Raw genomic sequence first — 19333 nt, 5'->3', positions numbered from 1 at the left:
AGTGAGCGTGAATTTTGTTTATATTGTGGATTGAAAACAGACTTCGTGTTGATATGGGGAACACCGCCGAGAGGATACCTCTGTTTAATAAGACAGGCATTTTTAAGCTTTCATTTTGGTTGCGTCGTGATTCTCGCTGCTCGCCAGCGGGCTTTTGCATCTGCAAATCGTACTCGTCCCAACGTTGTCTTTCATACTATTTGGTAGGGTTGAGATATCTCCGCAACACATTTCGCTGGACCACCAGCATGGCGTTAGACAGCGAGCAAGGGGATAGCCACCTCACCATACAACTCAAGGCACTGGCAACGTCCAAGACCTACGAAGAAGGAACTTCTCGTGCTGGCCTGTTCTGGGTGTTTGTTCATCTTCACCGAATTCTGGTTCGGCATAAGAGTGGCGATGATGACAGGCATAAACTCCCGTGGCTCTGTCTTGCTCGTCTACGTGATCACGTTGGTCGGCGGCACTGCTGGTCCGCCTTGCAGACTCCAGAGTAGTAGTTACTTTATAGCGTCTGTTTCTGTACCTCATAGTGCGTGACCTGTCTGTTCAGCTCTTTCTCTTCTAGTCGTCGTTGTCCTCCTTACTTCCCAATTCTAATCTTCCCCTTCCCACCCAAAACCCCATCGAGAGCCTCATCCCAGCTATCTTTGATTCCCCCACATATCGTCTCCATCATGGCTTCGTCGCTGAGACTTTCCATCAAACTCTCCCATTTCTCATCACCAGGCAACAAACCGTCTACTTCGGCACCACTCCCATCGTCCCCGCTGCCACGTCGAACCATGCCCAGATCTACAAGCTTCCCCAACACGCCGGGCTCGTTGATGCCCGATTTCAATTCACGGGCCTCTCTGTGGATCTCGGCCTCGAGTTCGACCACAGCCGACTGTATTTCAGATATCATCTCCTTGGAGACCGGTTCGGAAACGGCCTTGGAGGATTTGGCCTGCTTTTGTGGTTTCTTAGATACGAGGGAAATGAGGTTGGCGATGGCCTGCAGCGTCTCGAGTTGTGTGAAGCTTCTGTGTAGATCTTCCCATGTTGGCACGCGGATCCCTGCGATGCTTGATCCGGCAGGATTGTCCCTGTGGTCCGTGAGGGTGGATGAAAGCCAGCTTTTGAGATCCGAGAGGAGATCTGGAAGAGTTTTGGTTTTGTCTTGTTGAGATGCAGGAGTGGTGCTGACACTTCCTTCTTTGAACAGAACTATCACTTGGGCGAGAATCCTGTGGCATTCCAGGTTGGTTTGTTCGATTTTTGTCATTTCCGCCAATGTGTCCTGTTCAGCAATAGACCGTGATAGGCGTTGTTGCGCCCGCTTCATATTGTCGTACGCCGTGGCTGCCAATGAAGTTTGCGACGCCAGTTCTACTTTCAAATAGGTAGCCACGCTGTCAAAAAGCGCCATGGCGTTAATCCATCTTTCTTTCGGGAGAGGTCCACATCGAAACTTCGCCAGTAACTGAGTATCATCTTCGCGATAACTGGGCATATACCCAAGATCCCGCTTGTCCACAAGTGCCTTTGAAGAATTGGTTAGTGGCAAGATCGTGTGGTCGTCAGGCTCCTCTCGCCAGCGTCGGATTTTTCGTTCCTCGATGGCATAGATGTGTTTATTCATGCTGCCCTCGATGTCTGAGCGCATCTTGACGCTGTTATAGATGTTTGAGTAGCTGTTGAATCTCAACCCTTCGCGGATTCCTCGCACCAAGGCACTGTCCGCATTCTCGAGAACTGTCAATCCTGTTTCGAGGGCCAAAAGTGGTTCAAAATCCTGCTGCAATACCACAGTGGGGGCTGGGTGCAACGATGATATTCTTGTGAGGATCAAATGACCAACCGTTTCCCATTGGAGATTTTTAACACTGAGTTTCACAAAGTTCTCCATACCCAAAGAGAGCAGTCCGAGATGAGATTGGAGCTGAACAAGTAGAATCGTCAGAATATAATAATCCTCAAACTTTGAGCGGGTGATTTGAAGAAGAATTGCGGCGAAGATGGCGACTGACGGTGAGCTTTCGTTGCTAACGAGTCGGAGGATTGCCAGAACTGCGAGAAGAGCAGCCTCAGGGCATGCAGGGCTTTCGGACAGAGAAGTCTGGTATCTTTGTAGCGTCCTGCGTGCGAAAGCGAGAAGGTCCGATTGGGAAGCGTCGGGTGGAAGTGAGCTGTACGAAAGCTTGAGGTTGAACAGCTGTGCTAGATTCCCTTCGTGGTCAGAAACTGTTTGCTTGAATCGGTCGAAATGAGGATGGTCAAGCCGTCGAAGAGGTCCCTTCAAATCGTCGAAACAAAATCCTTTGGATGAAAACGCTTCAAAATACTCTTTGCAAGTTTCAAGTAGAGCGTCTAGCTCTGCTTCGTCGTTCCGAGTTCGCTGAAGATTCAGCTTTGCGAGGTAAGCCGCTCGGACAATCGGCCTGATAGCGCAAACAGAATCAAGGAGCTCTTTGGATTTTGTCCCTGGCCTGCATCAATGTCAGCACTCCTCATTCATGTGTTGTCCTCTGGCTGGCTTACTCGTCGCACGATGATTTGGATTGTGATGTCGCCCAAAGGTTCCATATCCGGTCATCCGACTGGTGTTCAGATTTCGACAACAGATTCTGACATACGTTGAGAGCCTCGTCCCATTGTTCCGAAGCTTCTAGGGATTCGAGCAGCAAAGTTAGTATCAACTGAGGGTCCTGCTTGCCGATCCGAGATTCCATGTTCAAGGATGGTCCCTGCAAAAGCTTGACAGACTCCTGAACATGGCCTGTGGAATTAAGAACCTGTACCAGTAACGCAATCTCCTCCGGGACCGAGATCGCCTTTCGGGAAGACGAGGTTTGCTCCTACTGACATGTTAGTCTTCAAAAGCCTCCACCAAAACCTAATCCCAACGCACCTCGTTCTGAGGTACTGCTTCGGCGAGTTTTGATATCATGCGGTATGCGAGCGTCCCAAACAAGGTGCGGTCCTTGTCAGGAAGGTCTTGTTGCATGTGTATCAGATAGCACATGAGGATATTCCAGAAGTCGTAGTCTCTTTCCTTGGAGAAGGAATTCCGCAAACCCATGGTGGCCTGTCGGATGGCCCCATGTCAGCCAGCCCTTCTTTGCTGTTTTATGGGTTGATGGCCATGTTGATTTTCACACCTTTTGAGCACTCCTCCAGTTGTTATCTGCCACTGCTTGGTTGAGCCATCTCATGTACAAATCCTTATCATCCTTGTTGGCACTGAGGGCTCTTTCCCAGAGTTTGGGGCTCTCTTCTTCGTGTAGCGACAGACTTTTAAGCGCATGTTGAAGTTGGTAGATAGCTTCCGGTTCTGTAATGGGAGGCGTGCGCTTGCACAGGTCGAAGACCTCTTCCCGGCCTCGGTCGTGTTGGGCTTTGTCTTGTTGGTTGACAAGGACGAAGGCTTTCAAGGCCTGCCACAGTTAGAGAGGTGCCAACGCAGTGGGTGAGACCAAGGGCTCTCACCAGAAACCTGTCAGATCGTTCGCCCTTCTTGAACCATTTGTCGCAAAGTTGTAGCGCCTGCTTCCAGTTTGCGCTCGCAATGGCGTCTTGAATCGGACGTATTCTTCGCTCGCTGACACTTGGATCGGACATGTTCACGGGTTAAGGGCCATGCCTCGAGAAGAAATTATGAGAGTGAAAGGATGATGCGGGGAAAAGTGCGGACAAGGCTGAAATTTGATATTATTGCGGCCCCATGAATGGAAAACTGAGCTTCATGTACCGAGTACGGAGTACTATTAGCCAACGCACAATCAGGCTTGCTTTTTCGCAGTCTCTAATCCAGCGTGTTTGAGTGGGTGGGCAGGCAGGTGTCTCAACATTCTTAGCTGCTCTTACAATGCCTTCAGTCGTTGGTCCAGCGCTCGTATCTAGTCAAGCCTGTTAAAATTCCTGTTTTGTGTTTGTCCGTTATGTATTCCGACGCTATGCTTTGACAGAGGGTATCAATTCTGCTTTTGTACATTCTTTGCATTCCACCCGAGAGCACCCAAAGATACCAAGCAATGGTCCAGGTCCTCACCCAAACCACGAACCCGTCTCAGCTCTCCGCCTTGCAGTCTGGCCCTTTTCGTCAGCTTTTTTTCGTGGAACCGTTGGATCGGAGTTGTCATACCCATTCTTTCTTGCAGTCGCGGTAAGCCCTGTGCGTGCAGCCCTGATGTCAGCCTGATTCTGAGCCACGATGCGCAATTGATGTAGACTGGCCAATTCTGGTCTCTGCCCAGGCGGCGTCTGCTCTCTTGGAAAGGGAATACACACTTGAAGTAATCCTGACACATCTCCCGGTCCCCTTTGTTCCTGTGCATGCATTTGATGCTTCTGTTCGCAAACTCCTGGCAGGGATCGTAGTACTCGGAGCTTCGTTTCCTGCCCGCCACAACAAACGAACCCACGCGTTAGTCTTTCCATGTCTCGGTTGTGAATAAACCAGAATGCTCGTACGATTGAAAAGTCGCTTTTGATTTTTCCCAGGCACCAGCTTGTGAATCTGAAGCCACAGCCTGATCTGATTGCGCAGAAGCAGCCATGTCGGTGGTCTCTGAGAAAATATTGCTTAGGTTAATGGGTTGGTGGTACTGCAGGAGCTGCAGGTGGTGGATGCAGAGCGGCAATCATGACTGATGGCTGCGAGCCTGAGCTTGAGGACACAGGCGGCGCTAACCTTGTTTCGCTTAACAGGGAAGCTCTTGCCGGGCTGCGGCAGGCGTGCGTTATCGATAAGCCCACCAGCCCTCCTGGCTAGGGAGTGAAGTGCTACATAGGGGGGCCTAGGGGACCCCCTTACACAGCTCGACAGTGCCTCGCACAGAATGTATGAAAATGGTGCTCCGTTGAGTCTGTCTCTACCGCTCCTCGCCCTCGTGCCCTCACATGTCCCGCCAGCCTCAATGAGCCTGAGCCTGAGACTCTATGCTGCTCCATGTCTCGCTGCCGCACGGCTCAGCTAATATTTAGCTCGAGGAGACCAGAGATGAACTCTTCTCAGGTTGAGAACAACCTTCTCTGCTTAACCATCACCCAATCAGCAAGCAACCTCACTGCGAATCGCCAATTTTGACTGTTCCATACTAATAGTTTCCTGTCGAATAGTACCGGATTGGGAAGCAACACACCTTGACCGTTCTACATGAGCCCTTGACATCTACTCTTGCCTAACGTCATCACCAAATATTGAGCACAAAGCACAAAGGACATTTGCGTCGATCCCTCGGCCGAAGGATATCGATGCGCAATCAACATCGATGGACCCCCTATTCCTCAGAAAGGCCGGACTCTCTAATCTACAACATCAACATGACCAGCAAGGTTGATTCAAAGGTCACAGATAGCTCGCGGGGGTCGAATCTTATGAGTGGCCAAATAGGTCCCAAGCAGTCTCCAGGGACAGCACAGCTCTTGCAGCTCCTGAGACAGCCCGGCCCGTTGCCATTTTTGGTCAATAGATCCATCCACCACCTTACGGCGGGGTTTGTCCACAACCACAAACTTCAATAAGCGATGATGCATTGTCGGGCCCCTTATGCGTGTCCTGTTGGCTGCGGCATGAATAATGGGAGTCATGTTAGGCATATTCACCGGTCACACCGACATAAAACTGGGTTTCCTCACCAGACATGTTGACGGCTATGGTCCCATAAATTGACAGCTATCCGCCATCTTCTTCACCTTCGTGCTCCACGATACACGTAGCCAAGGTCATGTCAACATGTCGTATGCTTTTTTGCTCACACCGTTTCGAGACCGTTGGATGGAGGACCATCCGGGGTGGAATCGGTGTGGCCAGAGAGAAAAATCAACAGGTGCATATCCGCACATGTCAAAGTTGATAGGATCCAGGCCCATCGCTGCTGTTGCGGGAGAAAATGGATGGGGCAACAGGCAGTGATTTTAATCCAAACACAGCAACAATTTCCATTCACGAGAGAGAAAAAAGGTGTCGTCTGCGGTGATTGCGTTCTGACAGTCTCCACAGGCTGTTTCGCGGACATCCCCCAGCTTTCGCCAAAGTCGCCTTCAATAACCTGGCTGGTGGGAGCTATCCACGGTCCACACATGTTGACCAATTTCAGGTCAAGGCCTTCCCGATAGGTAGGTAAATGATAAGGACAGCTTGCCGGCTGATAAGAAGCCCAAAGTGCTGAGCGAATTGTGACACTGCGGACAGTTGTAGCCCTGCAGTTGGATGTCTTGCTTCCCTCGATCCAGAACAGTGTCCCTCCGTCAATCCTCTTATCTAGTGGAGTATTCTGTACTTGCTTGCAGGATCGATGCTATGAGCTAGCAATCGCCTGTGCGAAGGATTTCCCCCATTCAACCCTCATCCGGATTCACGGGAGTATCTGACGTTGGCCTGGTCATTTCGAAGCTGCTTGGAGCCACATACACCTTACCTAGGATGGTTGACGTTTGCTGAAGAGTGACTAAAAGGGCTTTGATATAAGGTTGTTCCTTTGTTTGCGTGAATACACGCCCCATTGCCCTCAATTGCTTTGCAACCTTTGTCTTCTCTTCACGAAACGATAAACTTCTGATTACCTTGCTTGATCTGTTAGCCTTGTACCGTCTTCACTGCACTTACCTACTTCGTTGTCCATCTTTCCCAGGGTATATAGTCAACCTCAAGTGCGATGGCTTCAGCAGACGTACTTACTCCTCAATCATCCGCTTTTGGTACCGTTAAGAGGAAAAGATCAAGTTCACACAGCAACATGGCTCCCAAAGCCCTCAAAGGACCTACCTTCGATCCTGAGAAGCATCTCAATTACCAGCCGCCCAGCAAGATCTGGACCATGAAGGAGATTGGGTTTGCTGAGAAGGGAGTGTCACCCAATGCCGTATCAGAGCCTTTCCCCCTTTTCACTGAAGAGGCTATTCAGCAGATGAGAGCTGAGGTTCTCAGCAAGCCAGTTTGGGACAACTGCAAGTACTCCAGCGAACTTGCCCACTGCCAGCTCCGAGGATTTGCTCCCGAGTGAGTTCAATCTTTGGCGCTGTCCGACAACGGCAGACTGATGAGAACAGATATGCACCATTCGTGTACGATGCCTGGCGAAGCCCTGCGGTCCTCTCAATTGTGTCCAAGATCGCTGGTGTCGAGCTTGTCCCTGCCATGGACCTTGAAATTGCTCATATTAACATCTCGGGCAACACCCAGGAACAAATCGAAGCAGTCAAGCAGGCGTTAGAAGAGAAGTCTCATCGAGAAGCAGACGAAGGCGTTTCTGGGTGTCCCTATGAAGACGATCAGCCCATAGTCGACTGGCACACCGACAGCTATCCTTTTGTTTGTGTTACCATGCTCAGTGACTGCGCCAACATGATTGGTGGTGAGACAGCATTGAGAACGGGCACTGGACAGATCATGAAAGTCCGTGGTCCTGCGATGGTAAGCCGCCAAATGAGACACCACGCTATATTCTCGTCGACTGACCATATTGCAGGGTAATGCCATCGTCCTTCAAGGTCGATACATCGAGCACCAAGCTCTGCGTGCTCTGGGAACCACGGAACGCATCTCGATGGTGACCTCATTCCGGCCCAAGTCGGCATTCATCAAGGACGACACTGTGCTGACCACCGTGCGTCCCATCTCAGATCTCAGGGAGCTGTACTCGCAGTATGCTGAATACCGGTTTGAGATGCTTGAGGAGCGCGTTCGAGCACACTTGAAGGAGATCAGGGAGGGCAAGCGAGCTCGTCGCTTCGACACCAAGGCCACCAAGGCATTCATTAAGGAACAGAGGAGCTTTCTGGACTCGATGCTGCATGAGCTTGTTGATGACGAAATGGTCACTGCCGGTATCTTGGACAGTGAAAGCCACTTGTTCAGCGATGAGTTGATTGTGAAATATCGCAAGAAACCCAGGCTGTAAATGGACGATGGAGCATCAAAAGTGTTGTAGAAGGATTCCAAGCAACAACAAACGGGACGCGGATTTCGTTTCCAACACTGTGCTGAATGGGAATGAGTTGGTGTGACAAGGTATTTTTCGATAAGGCCTCGTTTTAGTTGTTGTCGCTGTTGTCGTTGTCGCAATAGGTGAGAGCCCCTTCTTTAAGGACCTGCCTGCGGAGTTGTGTGTACTATGTTCATCTTGAAGAAATGTCGAAACCGATACATATTTCTAGTGATTGAGAAGTATAGAACATTCATTTGGTCGAATATACCCGGAGTTCTCTTCCTGGTTCCCGCCCAACATGTCTGTATCTTTTTGATCCCAACTTGAGATTTTCATGCTGTGTGCAGTCTTTTCCGCAAGATAAGCGATCTCCGTGTATCGAATCGAAGTCGAGGTTCACCGAGAGAGTGCGCATAATCGAAACTTGCGAGTCTTATCCTGAAGACTGTAGCCAGGACAAGGGCCAAGTGTCATTCGGTAGAGATGATAGAAAGAGGAAGAAGAGGAGGCTAGAAGTCAAAGTTCAGGGTCCTCGGGTGACATGGAATGAGGACGCAGGACAGGAAGCAGGAAGCAGTCAATTGCCCGGATCGTGGGTGCTGGGTTGTCAATAATGCACATGCGTTGCGTGTCCAGCCATGACTGACACTGTTTTCCTGCCAGTTCATCTTCCCTCGTGTGGGATGTGTCCTCAGATATTCATCTAAGATAATGGTAAGATATCCCAACCAGACGATATCTTGGTAAAGAACTGCTTTATTGGACAACGACTCTCTACGTCGCACCAGGCAGCAACGATGTCTGCGTTGGCAAAACGAGATTCGTGCCAGCTGAGCGTCTTATCAAAAACCAACATCTGACAAGGCTAAAGCCACACGCAGTGCCACCCTCTGATCCTCCAGACTACTCCTGCAAGAGGCTATAAGAGGACTTCTGTTGTCTGCAAAATAGACAATACAACCAAATACAACCTAAGAATCGTGACTTGATACATGCAACATCTCCACCCACGAGCGAAAATACACAACCACAGGATATCAAAACAACCCTCTCCAGTTGCTCCTCCACGCCCAACATCATCGACCTTCACTCACTCCATTCGCATTTCTTATCTTCGCCGCCTCCAAAGCCTTCTTAATTCGTTCCTGGTGTGCCGGATCATCCCCAATCCGATCAATCAACTCTCGGATCATGGCAATCCCCTCCTGCGGCCCTTTGGTGACACTGCTGATCCGCACATTCATCTCTTCGACCAACTTTGCGTCCTCTTTAGCCTTCTCCTTTTCCAGGTTCGCATACGTCGGTTTGTCTGCATCGGCTACCTGTGCCTCCGCCACCGACACATTGTAGTCCGCATCGTTGAGCAACACGTCCGCCTCGTTCGAGAGAGCGAGTAACCGCCGAGAATCGGCCATGACGGTGTCCAATGCGTTTTGAGCGAGTGAGAGTATATCCCTTGCGCCGTCTTGTTCGTATAACTTCTCTTTCTCATTCTGGATTGCTCCAGAGTCGATTGCCTGTTTAACATCCTGAAGTCTGCCAAAGATCTCGTCCGTAAAGACCTGGTTATCGCCCAACCCGCGGACAGTGACACGATCGAATGAATCCATCAGCTTGTTGGCCCTGTTATCTCTGCCCCTTGCTTCGTGCAGAACGGCCATCTTCTCTGCCACTGCAAACTCCTTCTCCAATTTCTTCACCCCTTGTACATCGCCGTTAGTATATAGTACGGTGAGTTCGAGGTGTTTGCGGCGCCTTTCGCGTTCCACATGCGCTTCAGCCACTTTGGTGTACCGTATCTCGATCTTGTTAAACAAGTTGAGGACGTACGACATGACTTCGGACATCCTCACCGCAGCCCTCCTATCATTGGCTTTGAAGCAGCGGGACACCGCCAAACTCTCGATATCGAGCAAGTCAATCGCCATGGTATACGCGGTCATCAGCTCTGTAATCTCTTTCTGCAGCCTCTCCGTAACAACCACAAAAACCTGGCTCGTAAAGCTTTCCAGCTCTGCTTGATCCTCGTCGTACCTCCTCTCTGCTTCCTTGAGTTTGAATTCCGCCTCTAAGTCCCCGATATCTGCATATCCAATCTCGTTGTCATTGAAGAGGGCGTCAATGTGTCCTTCCGATTCTTCTTGGCGGGCCTGCCGTTCAGCTTCTTGTTCTTTGCGGACAAGTCGGTTGGTACGATCCCACTCCACCACAGTGTCGTGAATGAATGAGAAAGAGTCAGGGATGGAGTCGATTTTGGAATTGATGAGTTGGAGTTTTGGATGTTCAGGATTGGCCTCTATGGGGGAAAATATGTCTGTCGCGGGCGGTAAAAGGGATCGCAGGGCAGCCGCGGCCTCTTTGAGGGCATCCGCCGGCGCCTGTTGGCGCTTGATCGTTGCTGTGGCTGGAGTTCCTATACGCATGACCATGGGCGGCTTAGGTTGGGTAGAGGTGGTAGTGGTATTGGGTTCGCTGCCAGGCCTGATAGCTGGAGGCGGCAGTCCCAGGCCTGGTCCAAGATTTTTCTGTCTCACAGCCATGCTCTGCTTTCTAATCAAGCCGATGAATGCCTCTTCATGTTCCTTTTTGCCGCTGGTGGAAGATGGTCTGACGGGTGCCAGTAATGCCGCATCCTGGGCCATTAAACGACCCGAATCGGCTACCGAGTTTCGCAACGATGAGTATGCTTGGTCTGCCGGTTTTAGGGTCTTTGTCTTCTCTTCCTGGACACCTGTACTGTAGCGAAATGGCGTGTATGCAGGGCGAGGAGGTTCAAACTTGATAGGAATGATCGGCTTGCTGCTGTTATCTTGAGACAGTCGTCCCGGTGACGCTTGAGCCTTCGGAGCCTCGGGTAGCACAACTATTGGGGCGTTCATGCCTGGTGAAGCTGGTTCAGGCGTTGCATAGTCTCCGATGACCATTGGCGCATCAATGCTGGGGGACAGAATATCCTCTGATTGTTGGCGAAGCTGCTGTTGAATGATTGTGCTAATAGACGAAGCTTTCGTTGACGAAGTTGCCACGGATTTGGCAGTGATTGGACGACCACCGGGACTATAGTCTTCATCCTCACCATCGGCCGCAACTTTTTTCATTAACGGCCGACCACCGGGACTATAATCTTCTTCTTGGCCTGGCACTGAGACCATGACATGAAGGGCATCCTTCGGCTTCGGCCGGTCTTCGACGACTGGTTCGGCTACGGGCTGTGCAGCAGGAGGAGGTGCAGCTTCTTTGTGCTTGGAAATGTCGAGCTTCCGTTGTTCTTTCTGCACGACATTCGCTTGGTCGGTTGTTACTACTGCATTAATCGATGGTTGGGTTTGTGATTGTTGAGCTGGCGGTGGTGCCGGTACTGATGCCGATCCAGAAGACATATCAACTAATTCGTTCACTCGATCAAGGTCTTTACTCGTCCTGCCAGAGGAGATGGTGGAGTTGGGCAAAATAGCCTGAATGTCGGCTAGACTAGCCGCCTTATTAACTTCCTTGACTGCATCCTTCTTGAGTTCGACCCCGTAAAGAAGACTCCTCAGCCTCAGCTCCTTGTTGACAAAGCTCTGGAAGATCTCGAATTTCTCATCATCAGCCTCGGCTTCTGCCTCCTTCCGTAGCATCGCCGCGTACCTCTTGAGTGATGCTTTGAATTCCGGTTCGAGATCGTCATAGGGGTCAACTGTTTTCACATTGACTGGAGACGGGCCTGGGTCTGGCGATGCAATCGCTGGAGCAGATGCACGAGATTCGGGTCTCGGTGTTGAATCTTGAGCAGAGTGTAATTTTAAGGGAGCATTCCAAGCCTGAATGACGCTGTCAATATTCCCTGTTCCATTGAGACTACTGTCAGACCGGGCGGAAATGTCACCGCTATATTGGCCAGCAGATGAGGGCCTGTCGTCAGCAGGCTGTGATGGCGCAGATGGAACATTGTCCACTGTCGGAGGCGGTTGAGTGCGGGAACCCTTTCGGGGTGACACTGTGCTAGCAACGCCAATCTCAACGGCATGGGTCGGGAGTGCAGGCTCCGGCTTTGGAATCTGGTAAGTAGCAGGTAGGGTTGCGCGTGTCTGAGGAGGCGAGATAGGGCCGTGAGCTTGATACAGAGTATTCGGAGGAGGACTCGTAGGTGTTTGTTCAGGGGGAGGCGCATTAGGATCGTAATGTTCCCAATCAGAGGGTCCGCCGAAACCCAGCGCCTGAGAGCGTGCAGGCTTGACATCTGGATTTTGAGCAGCAGAAGAAGGATCATAGTTGTTCGGGCCCTGGCTTGTACTTGAATGGGCTTGATGACCACTGCCCCAGTAGCTACTAGTGGAATCTATCGGCGACACCAATGGACCGTCCACTGCGCCTGAAACCTGTTGCGGCGGCGGATGTGGTGTTGGGTGATACGATGGTCCTGTTGGCAGTGAATTTTGTGTGGCCCATGCGTTCTGCTGTGGTTGAGGAGGATCGTAGTGATGTGAAGGAGGTTGAAGAGAGTATTCTTGATGCGGAGTACCGGCTCGATTGTGATGGGCCGCCTGTATCTGGGCCTGATACTCAACTGGTCGGGGAGGAGGAGGTGGTGGTGGCACAGTCGGACTTGTGTGATAGGGGTCGTTCCACGATGTCGGATATTGCTGTTGTGATGGTGCTGGCACTGGTGCTGGCTGCTGCGAATAGCCTGGCTGATGAGGCTGCGGGCTTATTCTACCTGCGGCGGAGGAAGGACGCGGCGGTAACGCAGGTTTGGCTTCCTGATGTTGATTTTGATTCTGATTTTGAGCACCCAGTCCCTGGTTATATCTGACTCCCCACTGATGTGTATCAAACTGCTGCGAGGGGTATTGAGTCGGCGGAGGCGGGAGGGGAGGTCCAAACGCATGCGAGGAGGGAATGGCAGTATGATAAGGAGACCCCGGTGACTGTGCTTGCTGCTGTTGTTGTTGCTGCTGCCCGTGAAGTCTCGGGTCTCCCCATCCTTGTCTTCGAGGAGGTGCTTGCCACGGAGGCTGTGGCGGGCCTGGTGTCTGCTGCGAAAACCCGTACGGCTGTTGATTGTATGGATTCATTGCCTCAATTTCAAATCACAATGGCATATCACGGCCATCAAGAGGCTCACAGCCGCTGGTCATGCCACTGTGTTTAGGGTCTCCGGGGGTACGTGGGAATCGAGCTTGCCGTGAACATTGTTCGCCTAGGCGGACATATCTTCGCAGGCTGGGAGGCGCAGTGGTAGATTCTTGGGGCAGATGGCGGGCGAGGCTGGTGGGCTAAAAGCCCAGCCTTGCGCAAGACAGTCTCACCGTGCAGAAGCAGCGAGAAGAACACGAGCACTAAACACTCTTAAAAAGGACCTATAAAGCCTGTGGGAAGTTGTATTTGTTCCCATACGACAGATTGCTATTTTCATGTCTCCAATCTTTCATGTTGAATCACCCACTCAGGTCGAGAACGACTCTGCCCTGTAGCTCACCCTTGTCCATCCTCTCAAACGTCTCGGTCAACTTGCTCATCGGCTGAAGTTCGAAATGCGTTTTGACAATACCCCTATCCTGGCTGTCAGCACACATGGCTTGTATGGGACGGGGAATAAGCATATGGACTCACCTAGCCGCCAGCTCCAAGGTCTCAATTGCCTCCTTCCTGTTGCCTACTGCGCTGCCCACAATCTTCAACTCCGAAACCAAAAGCGCGGCTGGGTTCGCTGTGGCAATGGGCACCGGAGCACCCTCGGGCACACCCACACAGACCAACGTGCCTCTGAACTTGAGGAAGCTCAGCCCTTGGGCATAAGCGACGTTGCTAGCTGTGCAGACCACCACGCCCGCAGCACCACCCCGTGTAGCAGCCTTGACATCTTCCACCAATTTCTTGGTTCCTTCGTCGTCCCGACTGTATTTGGACAAATCCAGGAACACTTCTGCGCCGCAATCCTTGACCAGTTTTTCTTTTGCGCCCATGTCAATGCCAATCATGCGGAATCCCATTCCCCGAGCTCCGATTTGCAGGGCCAGATGACCGAGCCCGCCGCCACCGCCAGGGATGACTACCCAGTCGCCAGGACGAACCCCCTGGTCTATGAGCTTCTTCAGAGCTACGTAGACAGTGACGCCGCCGCACAGCATTGGTGCTGCCATATCGCTGGGAAGACCGTCGGGGATAGGAGTGACATAGTGGGCTGGTGCAATGGCATATTGCTGGAATGTTCCTGGGAAATAATATCTAAGCCGGTGAGTTAACAACGGGATCTTCCCTTGTGGTGTGAAATGAACAAACATACCCCGAGATCTTTGCTGAGGTACAGGAGGCATCTGCGCCAACGAGACAAGGGACACAGTTCCCGCAAGCAGAGGCAATCCATTTGATACCCACACGGTCGCCAGTCTTCAGGCCAGAAGTTTCAGTGCCGGGTCCCAGGGCAGCCACAGTGCCGACTCCTTCGTGGCCACCCACTTGACCTTTTTGTGTTGGGGCCGGAAGCCATGCCCACGCATTGCACATAACTCCCATGTCCTGTTTGGCAGAAGAAAGGCATCAGGGTCAACTCTGTCGTCTTTCATCTGTCAATTCATCAATACCAAGTGCTTACCGAGTGGCAGACTATACGGCCGAGTCAGTGTCATTCTTCCCCTATGCGTCAATGAGAAGGATAGGCTCGCCTCCAGAATGTGTCAAATTCACCAGTACCTCGCCAACACCAGGCTTGGGGGTTTCGATCTCCTCGATCTTGGTGGAAATACTGCCAGGATTGTCGTACACCAAGGCCTTGTGCCTAGAAGGAACTTGAACCGCCGCCATTTTGAGAAGATGCACAAGAATACGAGTTGCTAAGGTGAATTGGAAGAAGATTTAAGAGAGGTTACACAGTAAACACGCGCAGGAAGAAAGAGAGGGGGATTTCGACTGCGGTCCTGGCCCTAGATAAAGGATTGAGCGGACGCGTCTTCCATGAAGAGGGGTAACAGTGTGTATTTGGAGTGTCTGGACCATCTTCCACTTTGAAGCCATGTCTGTGCGGAACTCTTGCGGGGCATCATCGAGGCAGATCCTTCATCTCGCTCTCGTCCTTGTTCCTTTTCTGAATCTGATCGCTTTGATTGTCGTCTTCGACTCTGTCGAGTCAGCGGGCCTCCTTCCGCTGCCGCGAGGTCGCCAGCTCGCCCAGGACTTATTGTCTCGACGCCGCGAAAATCCGATGGATGTTCTCAGGAGGCTCCAAGCTCCAAGCTCCGGCCGAGGCATAGAAAGCTCGGAATTTTGTGGGGGTGGGATGCCCACTGCATGTACGGAGGACCTTGTAGGATCATCAGCCGAGTGGGCAGCGACGCAGTCAGGCAAGAAGCGAAGCACGACTCAGTCCGGGGCGAAGATACGCCGAGAAGGTGGCAAACATGCAATCAGACGTCGTGTCTGTAACTATCCTCCCTATATCGCTACATTACCTAGCAAAATTATCCCATCAATAGTCGAATCGACCGCTTTCCAAGTGCACTGTCAGCCTCACAGAGTCGAGCAAGGACAGAAAACTGAAGCAAACACCACCGTATCAGCAGCATTACCGCACCCGTGCCAATATGCAGGCTGCTCAAATGCTGAATGAAAGAGGGAAAGAGAAAGAAAAGCCAATGCATGCCAATGCCATCCACAATTAGCATGTGGAAAGACAAGAGAGAGACCCGGGAATTGAGAATCTCATCCCCTTCCACCCGAGCCTTGTCCATTTAGACGCTCGAGTCAGGGCTGGGGCTCATCCGAGGCACAGGTCCCCCTCTCGCGTTGAAGGCAATGTGGCATACCAGAGGCTCCCTACCCTGCAAGAAGGGCCTGCAGCCGGGTTTGATAATCGTGTGGAGCAACCTTCTCGTGCAGAGCCGCATTAATCCTTGACAGTTGGTCCTTTGCCTCACGAGTTGTCAGCGTCCTCGGCCACTTGTCCCGAATAACGTCAAGCGCATCGAGCATGAAATCTGTCGAGTCATCCTCGATTAGGCTGCGGTAAAGAGTTGGTACCGCTTCAGCGCCACCAGCCGCACCTTCCATCGACAGACGTCCGCTGCGTCGAGCTGGTTCAACCTCATCGTCCCTATCGCAGACCTTCTCCAAAGCCTCGAGCAACACCATCGTAATGTTATATCGGCTGGCCTCGGCGGTAGCTGCACCTGCAAGTCTTTGAAGTTGGCTGCGTATCTCAGCGATCTCGGTCCGTAGTTCTGTCCCTGTCATACGGCGGGCATTGTTCACTTTGCCATCATACCGGTCGAACTGCTCGTTGAATCGCCTGCGCAACTTTTGTCCAAACCCAAGAGCCCGATCTCTGGGTGCAATTCTACGGAGCAGTGTCCATGCAATCTCATCGTGAGACCCCCACTGCATCAAAGTCGCATGCAAGTCATCTCGAATGGTCCATTCAGTGGTTGCTCTTCTGGATTGTTCTTCCGTTATTCTCTCATAGACGTCAGGTTTGAATTCCGTCGGCAGGACCGAGGTGTCAAAGGATGAAATGATATCCCTGACTAGGATCTTCCTCTCCTCCAAGGTTGTCTCGTCGAACCGCATCTCTTCCGGCAACTGGTTCTCGGGATCCTCGTCGACAAAAGCAAGATGCGAAAACTGTTCAGTGGGAATAGACATTTTGGAGGAAAGAAGCTGGAGATCGAAAGTCTGTGACTTTAAGAGCAAGTCTGTCTTATATATGATGTCGGCATTGGGCTGAACGGGGCAATGGAGGGACCACCAGGTCACACAAGGGTGCAGTGGTCATTAGTGACTGTTGAACTATTGCCTTGATGATAAGGTAAAAGCACTGCCGTCCATGGACGGACACGAATGAAGTTGGAGTATTGTACACATCTCGACGCAGCATTTCGATGCTCCGCCATCGTGAAAGGCAAACTTTTCGGGCCTGTCCAACTCCCCGGCAAGGCCACTTACCACACTCCGAGCCACAAACAAACCTTCAAGGTTGCTCTAGTGTACTCGATGTCCTCCATCGACCTAGGTACCACGATTGAGAACGCAAAGGTAACCTATGGCGGAGAAAACCAACATGGGGCCATGGAAGCAGCTAAAATCACGTGACGACCCTGCCCGGCGCTTCTGTCGGCCACCTATTGGGCGCAGAATGGTATGCCGCAGGGCCATGGAGGGGATTAGCGAGGCAGCTTATGCCCGGAAACAGTCATTGGCAGGCCCAATTGCAGGGAGTTAACGGGTTAGGTTTGTGGTCGCAGATGATATTATCTGGCCTTCTGTTGGTTGGCGTTGCCCAAAGGGCCTTAGCGACCGCTTCCGGAACCACCTTCCAAGACGTTAGGCATTTTGCCGATAGCGAGGCAGACTCCATTGAGGGGGGAGGAGTGGATATAGTGCAATAGTCGGTTCAAGAGTGATAGACCGAATGCGGAAGAGGTGATGGATTCTGATCCTTGATCGACAAAAGAACGTCGGTAGAGTGGTCATGGCGATAGCAGCGATTTGTTAGACACTGTTTCGGGCATTTTGCGCTCTGGAATGTGGGTAGACGTCGTTAGTGCCATCTTCCCCCACATTGCAGAGGAGGCACATGTTCACTGCATTAGGGTTGCAGTTGCTCAATCTGGCACGAGTGGGCATCTACTGAGTAGTTCTCATGCCTCTGCTTGATTTCCAGAGTATGTTGGCCTGGGGGGTGTGGAACTTGGGTCCAGAACTATAGAGCTAAGCAAAGCCCACTTATGTACGTTATCACCACAAGCTCTGTTTTGCACCCACTTCGGAAGGATATCTTCCTTTGAGTGGCCTTTCAGGAATCCAGGGTTATGCGCGATGCTGCCGCAATCCCTTTTTCAGCCGAGGAGCTTGTGTACCGGGAGTAGTCGTTAAGTCTTCCGCTGCCGCAAAGTTCGGTGGTTGATGCACAGAGTGGTGTGATTTGTAGACCGAGCAATAGCTTTGGCTCCGTGCTTCCTCCGCGGCCAAAGCAAATACACGCACGGTCCAGAGAAGAGCCGTCGCTTGCAGGAGTGACCAAAGAAGCCATGGCGGCTCCAGCGTCAAAAGGCGTCGATACCCTGTGAAGGGAATCTTACCGGAAGGCCTTTCTATTCTGGACCAATGCAGCAGACCTGAACCCCTTGTTCTCATGGTGAGTTTTTTGATTGGGGCTCCCGGACAATGTCGCAAACCGTGACTGTGATCATTCTGATTCCAATCAGCCGTTCTTGACGCTTATAATCAGCGTGAGGAGAAAAGTGGTGACAAGAATCTGGGCCGTGTTAGCAGGGAGGAAGCGGAACGGTCATCGGACTGACCAGAGTAGTAAGCACGCCAATACATGTCATCTCCCACCCACCGGATAGAGCATCACCACGGGCCATGGCCTTTTGATATCGAATGAACCGGAGGGCTCCGAGACCAGATATAAGGATGGCAGAAGCATGGCAGACACAAGATAACGGTACGCCAACGAGGAAGAAGCCCAGGTGTGGGTTCGGTTCAAGACTGTGGTTTAATCGGAAGAACTGGGCGATAATCACGCCCACCATAGCAAATGCCTGAGCAGTTCGTAGGTAACCAAGAAAAGTCCTTTCATTTGCTATTAAAACGGCTGAGTCAGTCGTGAAAGTCGGAGAAGTAAAGGAAGACGGATGATCTCGGCAGCCGCTCCAAGCACGTATCCTTACCCAAGTGGTCGCGGCAAGCAACATGAGGGACGCCCATAGAGATATGCCTCCTCCACCATCGATAGGGCCTTGAGGCGCTTTGGTTCGTGGTCGTTGCCGACAATCGCGGGGCAAGCTCCAGGGCTTCTTGATCTGAGGGATTTGCGAGTATCTGTGCTGCGGTGGGGAGTTCGCCATGCTGTTGATTACCCTCTTCCTCTCTGGCCTCGCCCGCCATTCGAGTGAGCGGACTGTGATCACAATCACTTCACGCCAAATTGACCAACTTGGGTGAATATATGGAAGGATATAGGGCCGGGTAGGCGCGTGTACCAGGGAGCCAGACGACGTTGGACGATCGAAGGACAATGGGCGAGCATGCCATACATGATTCAAAGGCGCAGGAACCCCGTGCTGTCGGTGACGCAGATGCAAGAATAGGCGATATGCCGATCCCGTAGGATGGGTGTCTTGGGTGGTCGTGTTGTCTCAAGCTGCGTTCCCAGATTTGAGGCATGAAAAAAGCAGGAAGACGGCAGCAAAAAAGGAACCTCTGGCTGTGGAAGAAAGCACCAATCAAAGAGAGGAGGAAACACTTCGCTGAACACTAATACAGAGTTTCGCATGTGCGATGACGACGTGATGAGACGGCGAGACGGTGAGACGGGCACCACTGCCGCCGCCTCGCCCAGCCACTGCCATTCTACAAAGTACGAGGGAGCCCGCTTACGACGGACTCGGTGCATATTGGGGTACCAAGTAGGTATTTACGTGGTACCGAGCTAGCTA

The 19333-nt window shown here is 51.8% G+C and overlaps 6 protein-coding genes across 6 annotated transcripts; 1 reads left to right on the top strand and 5 right to left on the bottom strand.

The window, feature by feature from the left end:
• Positions 1-586: 586 nt before the first annotated feature.
• A1O5_13162 (uncharacterized protein) lies at positions 587-3606 on the bottom strand (the record flags this gene model as incomplete). The annotated part of the gene is made up of 5 exons (XM_007753729.1): positions 587-2474; positions 2527-2843; positions 2897-3073; positions 3147-3422; positions 3475-3606. 5 exons carry the CDS (start codon positions 3604-3606, stop codon positions 587-589), a joined length of 2790 nt encoding a protein of 929 aa, XP_007751919.1.
• Positions 3607-6725: 3119 nt separating this feature from the next.
• On the top strand, positions 6726-7889 carry A1O5_13161 (uncharacterized protein; the record flags this gene model as incomplete). The annotated part of the gene is made up of 3 exons (XM_007753728.1): positions 6726-6988; positions 7039-7402; positions 7458-7889. The coding sequence occupies 3 exons, from the start codon at positions 6726-6728 to the stop codon at positions 7887-7889; spliced, it is 1059 nt and encodes a 352-aa protein (XP_007751918.1).
• A 1103-nt stretch (positions 7890-8992) lies between these two features.
• A1O5_13160 (uncharacterized protein) lies at positions 8993-12973 on the bottom strand (the record flags this gene model as incomplete). Its single annotated transcript, XM_007753727.1, has 1 exon — positions 8993-12973. The coding sequence occupies one exon, from the start codon at positions 12971-12973 to the stop codon at positions 8993-8995; it is 3981 nt and encodes a 1326-aa protein (XP_007751917.1).
• A 363-nt stretch (positions 12974-13336) lies between these two features.
• A1O5_13159 (alcohol dehydrogenase) lies at positions 13337-14702 on the bottom strand (the record flags this gene model as incomplete). The annotated part of the gene is made up of 4 exons (XM_007753726.1): positions 13337-13451; positions 13512-14126; positions 14185-14417; positions 14586-14702. The coding sequence occupies 4 exons, from the start codon at positions 14700-14702 to the stop codon at positions 13337-13339; spliced, it is 1080 nt and encodes a 359-aa protein (XP_007751916.1).
• A 1008-nt stretch (positions 14703-15710) lies between these two features.
• A1O5_13158 (uncharacterized protein) lies at positions 15711-16535 on the bottom strand (the record flags this gene model as incomplete). Its single annotated transcript, XM_007753725.1, has 1 exon — positions 15711-16535. The coding sequence occupies one exon, from the start codon at positions 16533-16535 to the stop codon at positions 15711-15713; it is 825 nt and encodes a 274-aa protein (XP_007751915.1).
• Positions 16536-18093: 1558 nt separating this feature from the next.
• Positions 18094-18742, bottom strand: A1O5_13157 (uncharacterized protein; the record flags this gene model as incomplete). Its single annotated transcript, XM_007753724.1, has 3 exons — positions 18094-18147; positions 18194-18436; positions 18566-18742. 3 exons carry the CDS (start codon positions 18740-18742, stop codon positions 18094-18096), a joined length of 474 nt encoding a protein of 157 aa, XP_007751914.1.
• Positions 18743-19333: the final 591 nt, after the last annotated feature.

This window comes from Cladophialophora psammophila (assembly GCF_000585535.1).
Source record: "Cladophialophora psammophila CBS 110553 chromosome Unknown aczJe-supercont1.43, whole genome shotgun sequence".
NCBI lineage: Eukaryota > Fungi > Ascomycota > Eurotiomycetes > Chaetothyriales > Herpotrichiellaceae > Cladophialophora > Cladophialophora psammophila.
The sequence above is the reverse complement of the archived record's forward strand: the minus strand, read 5'-3'. Positions and strand labels throughout refer to the sequence as shown.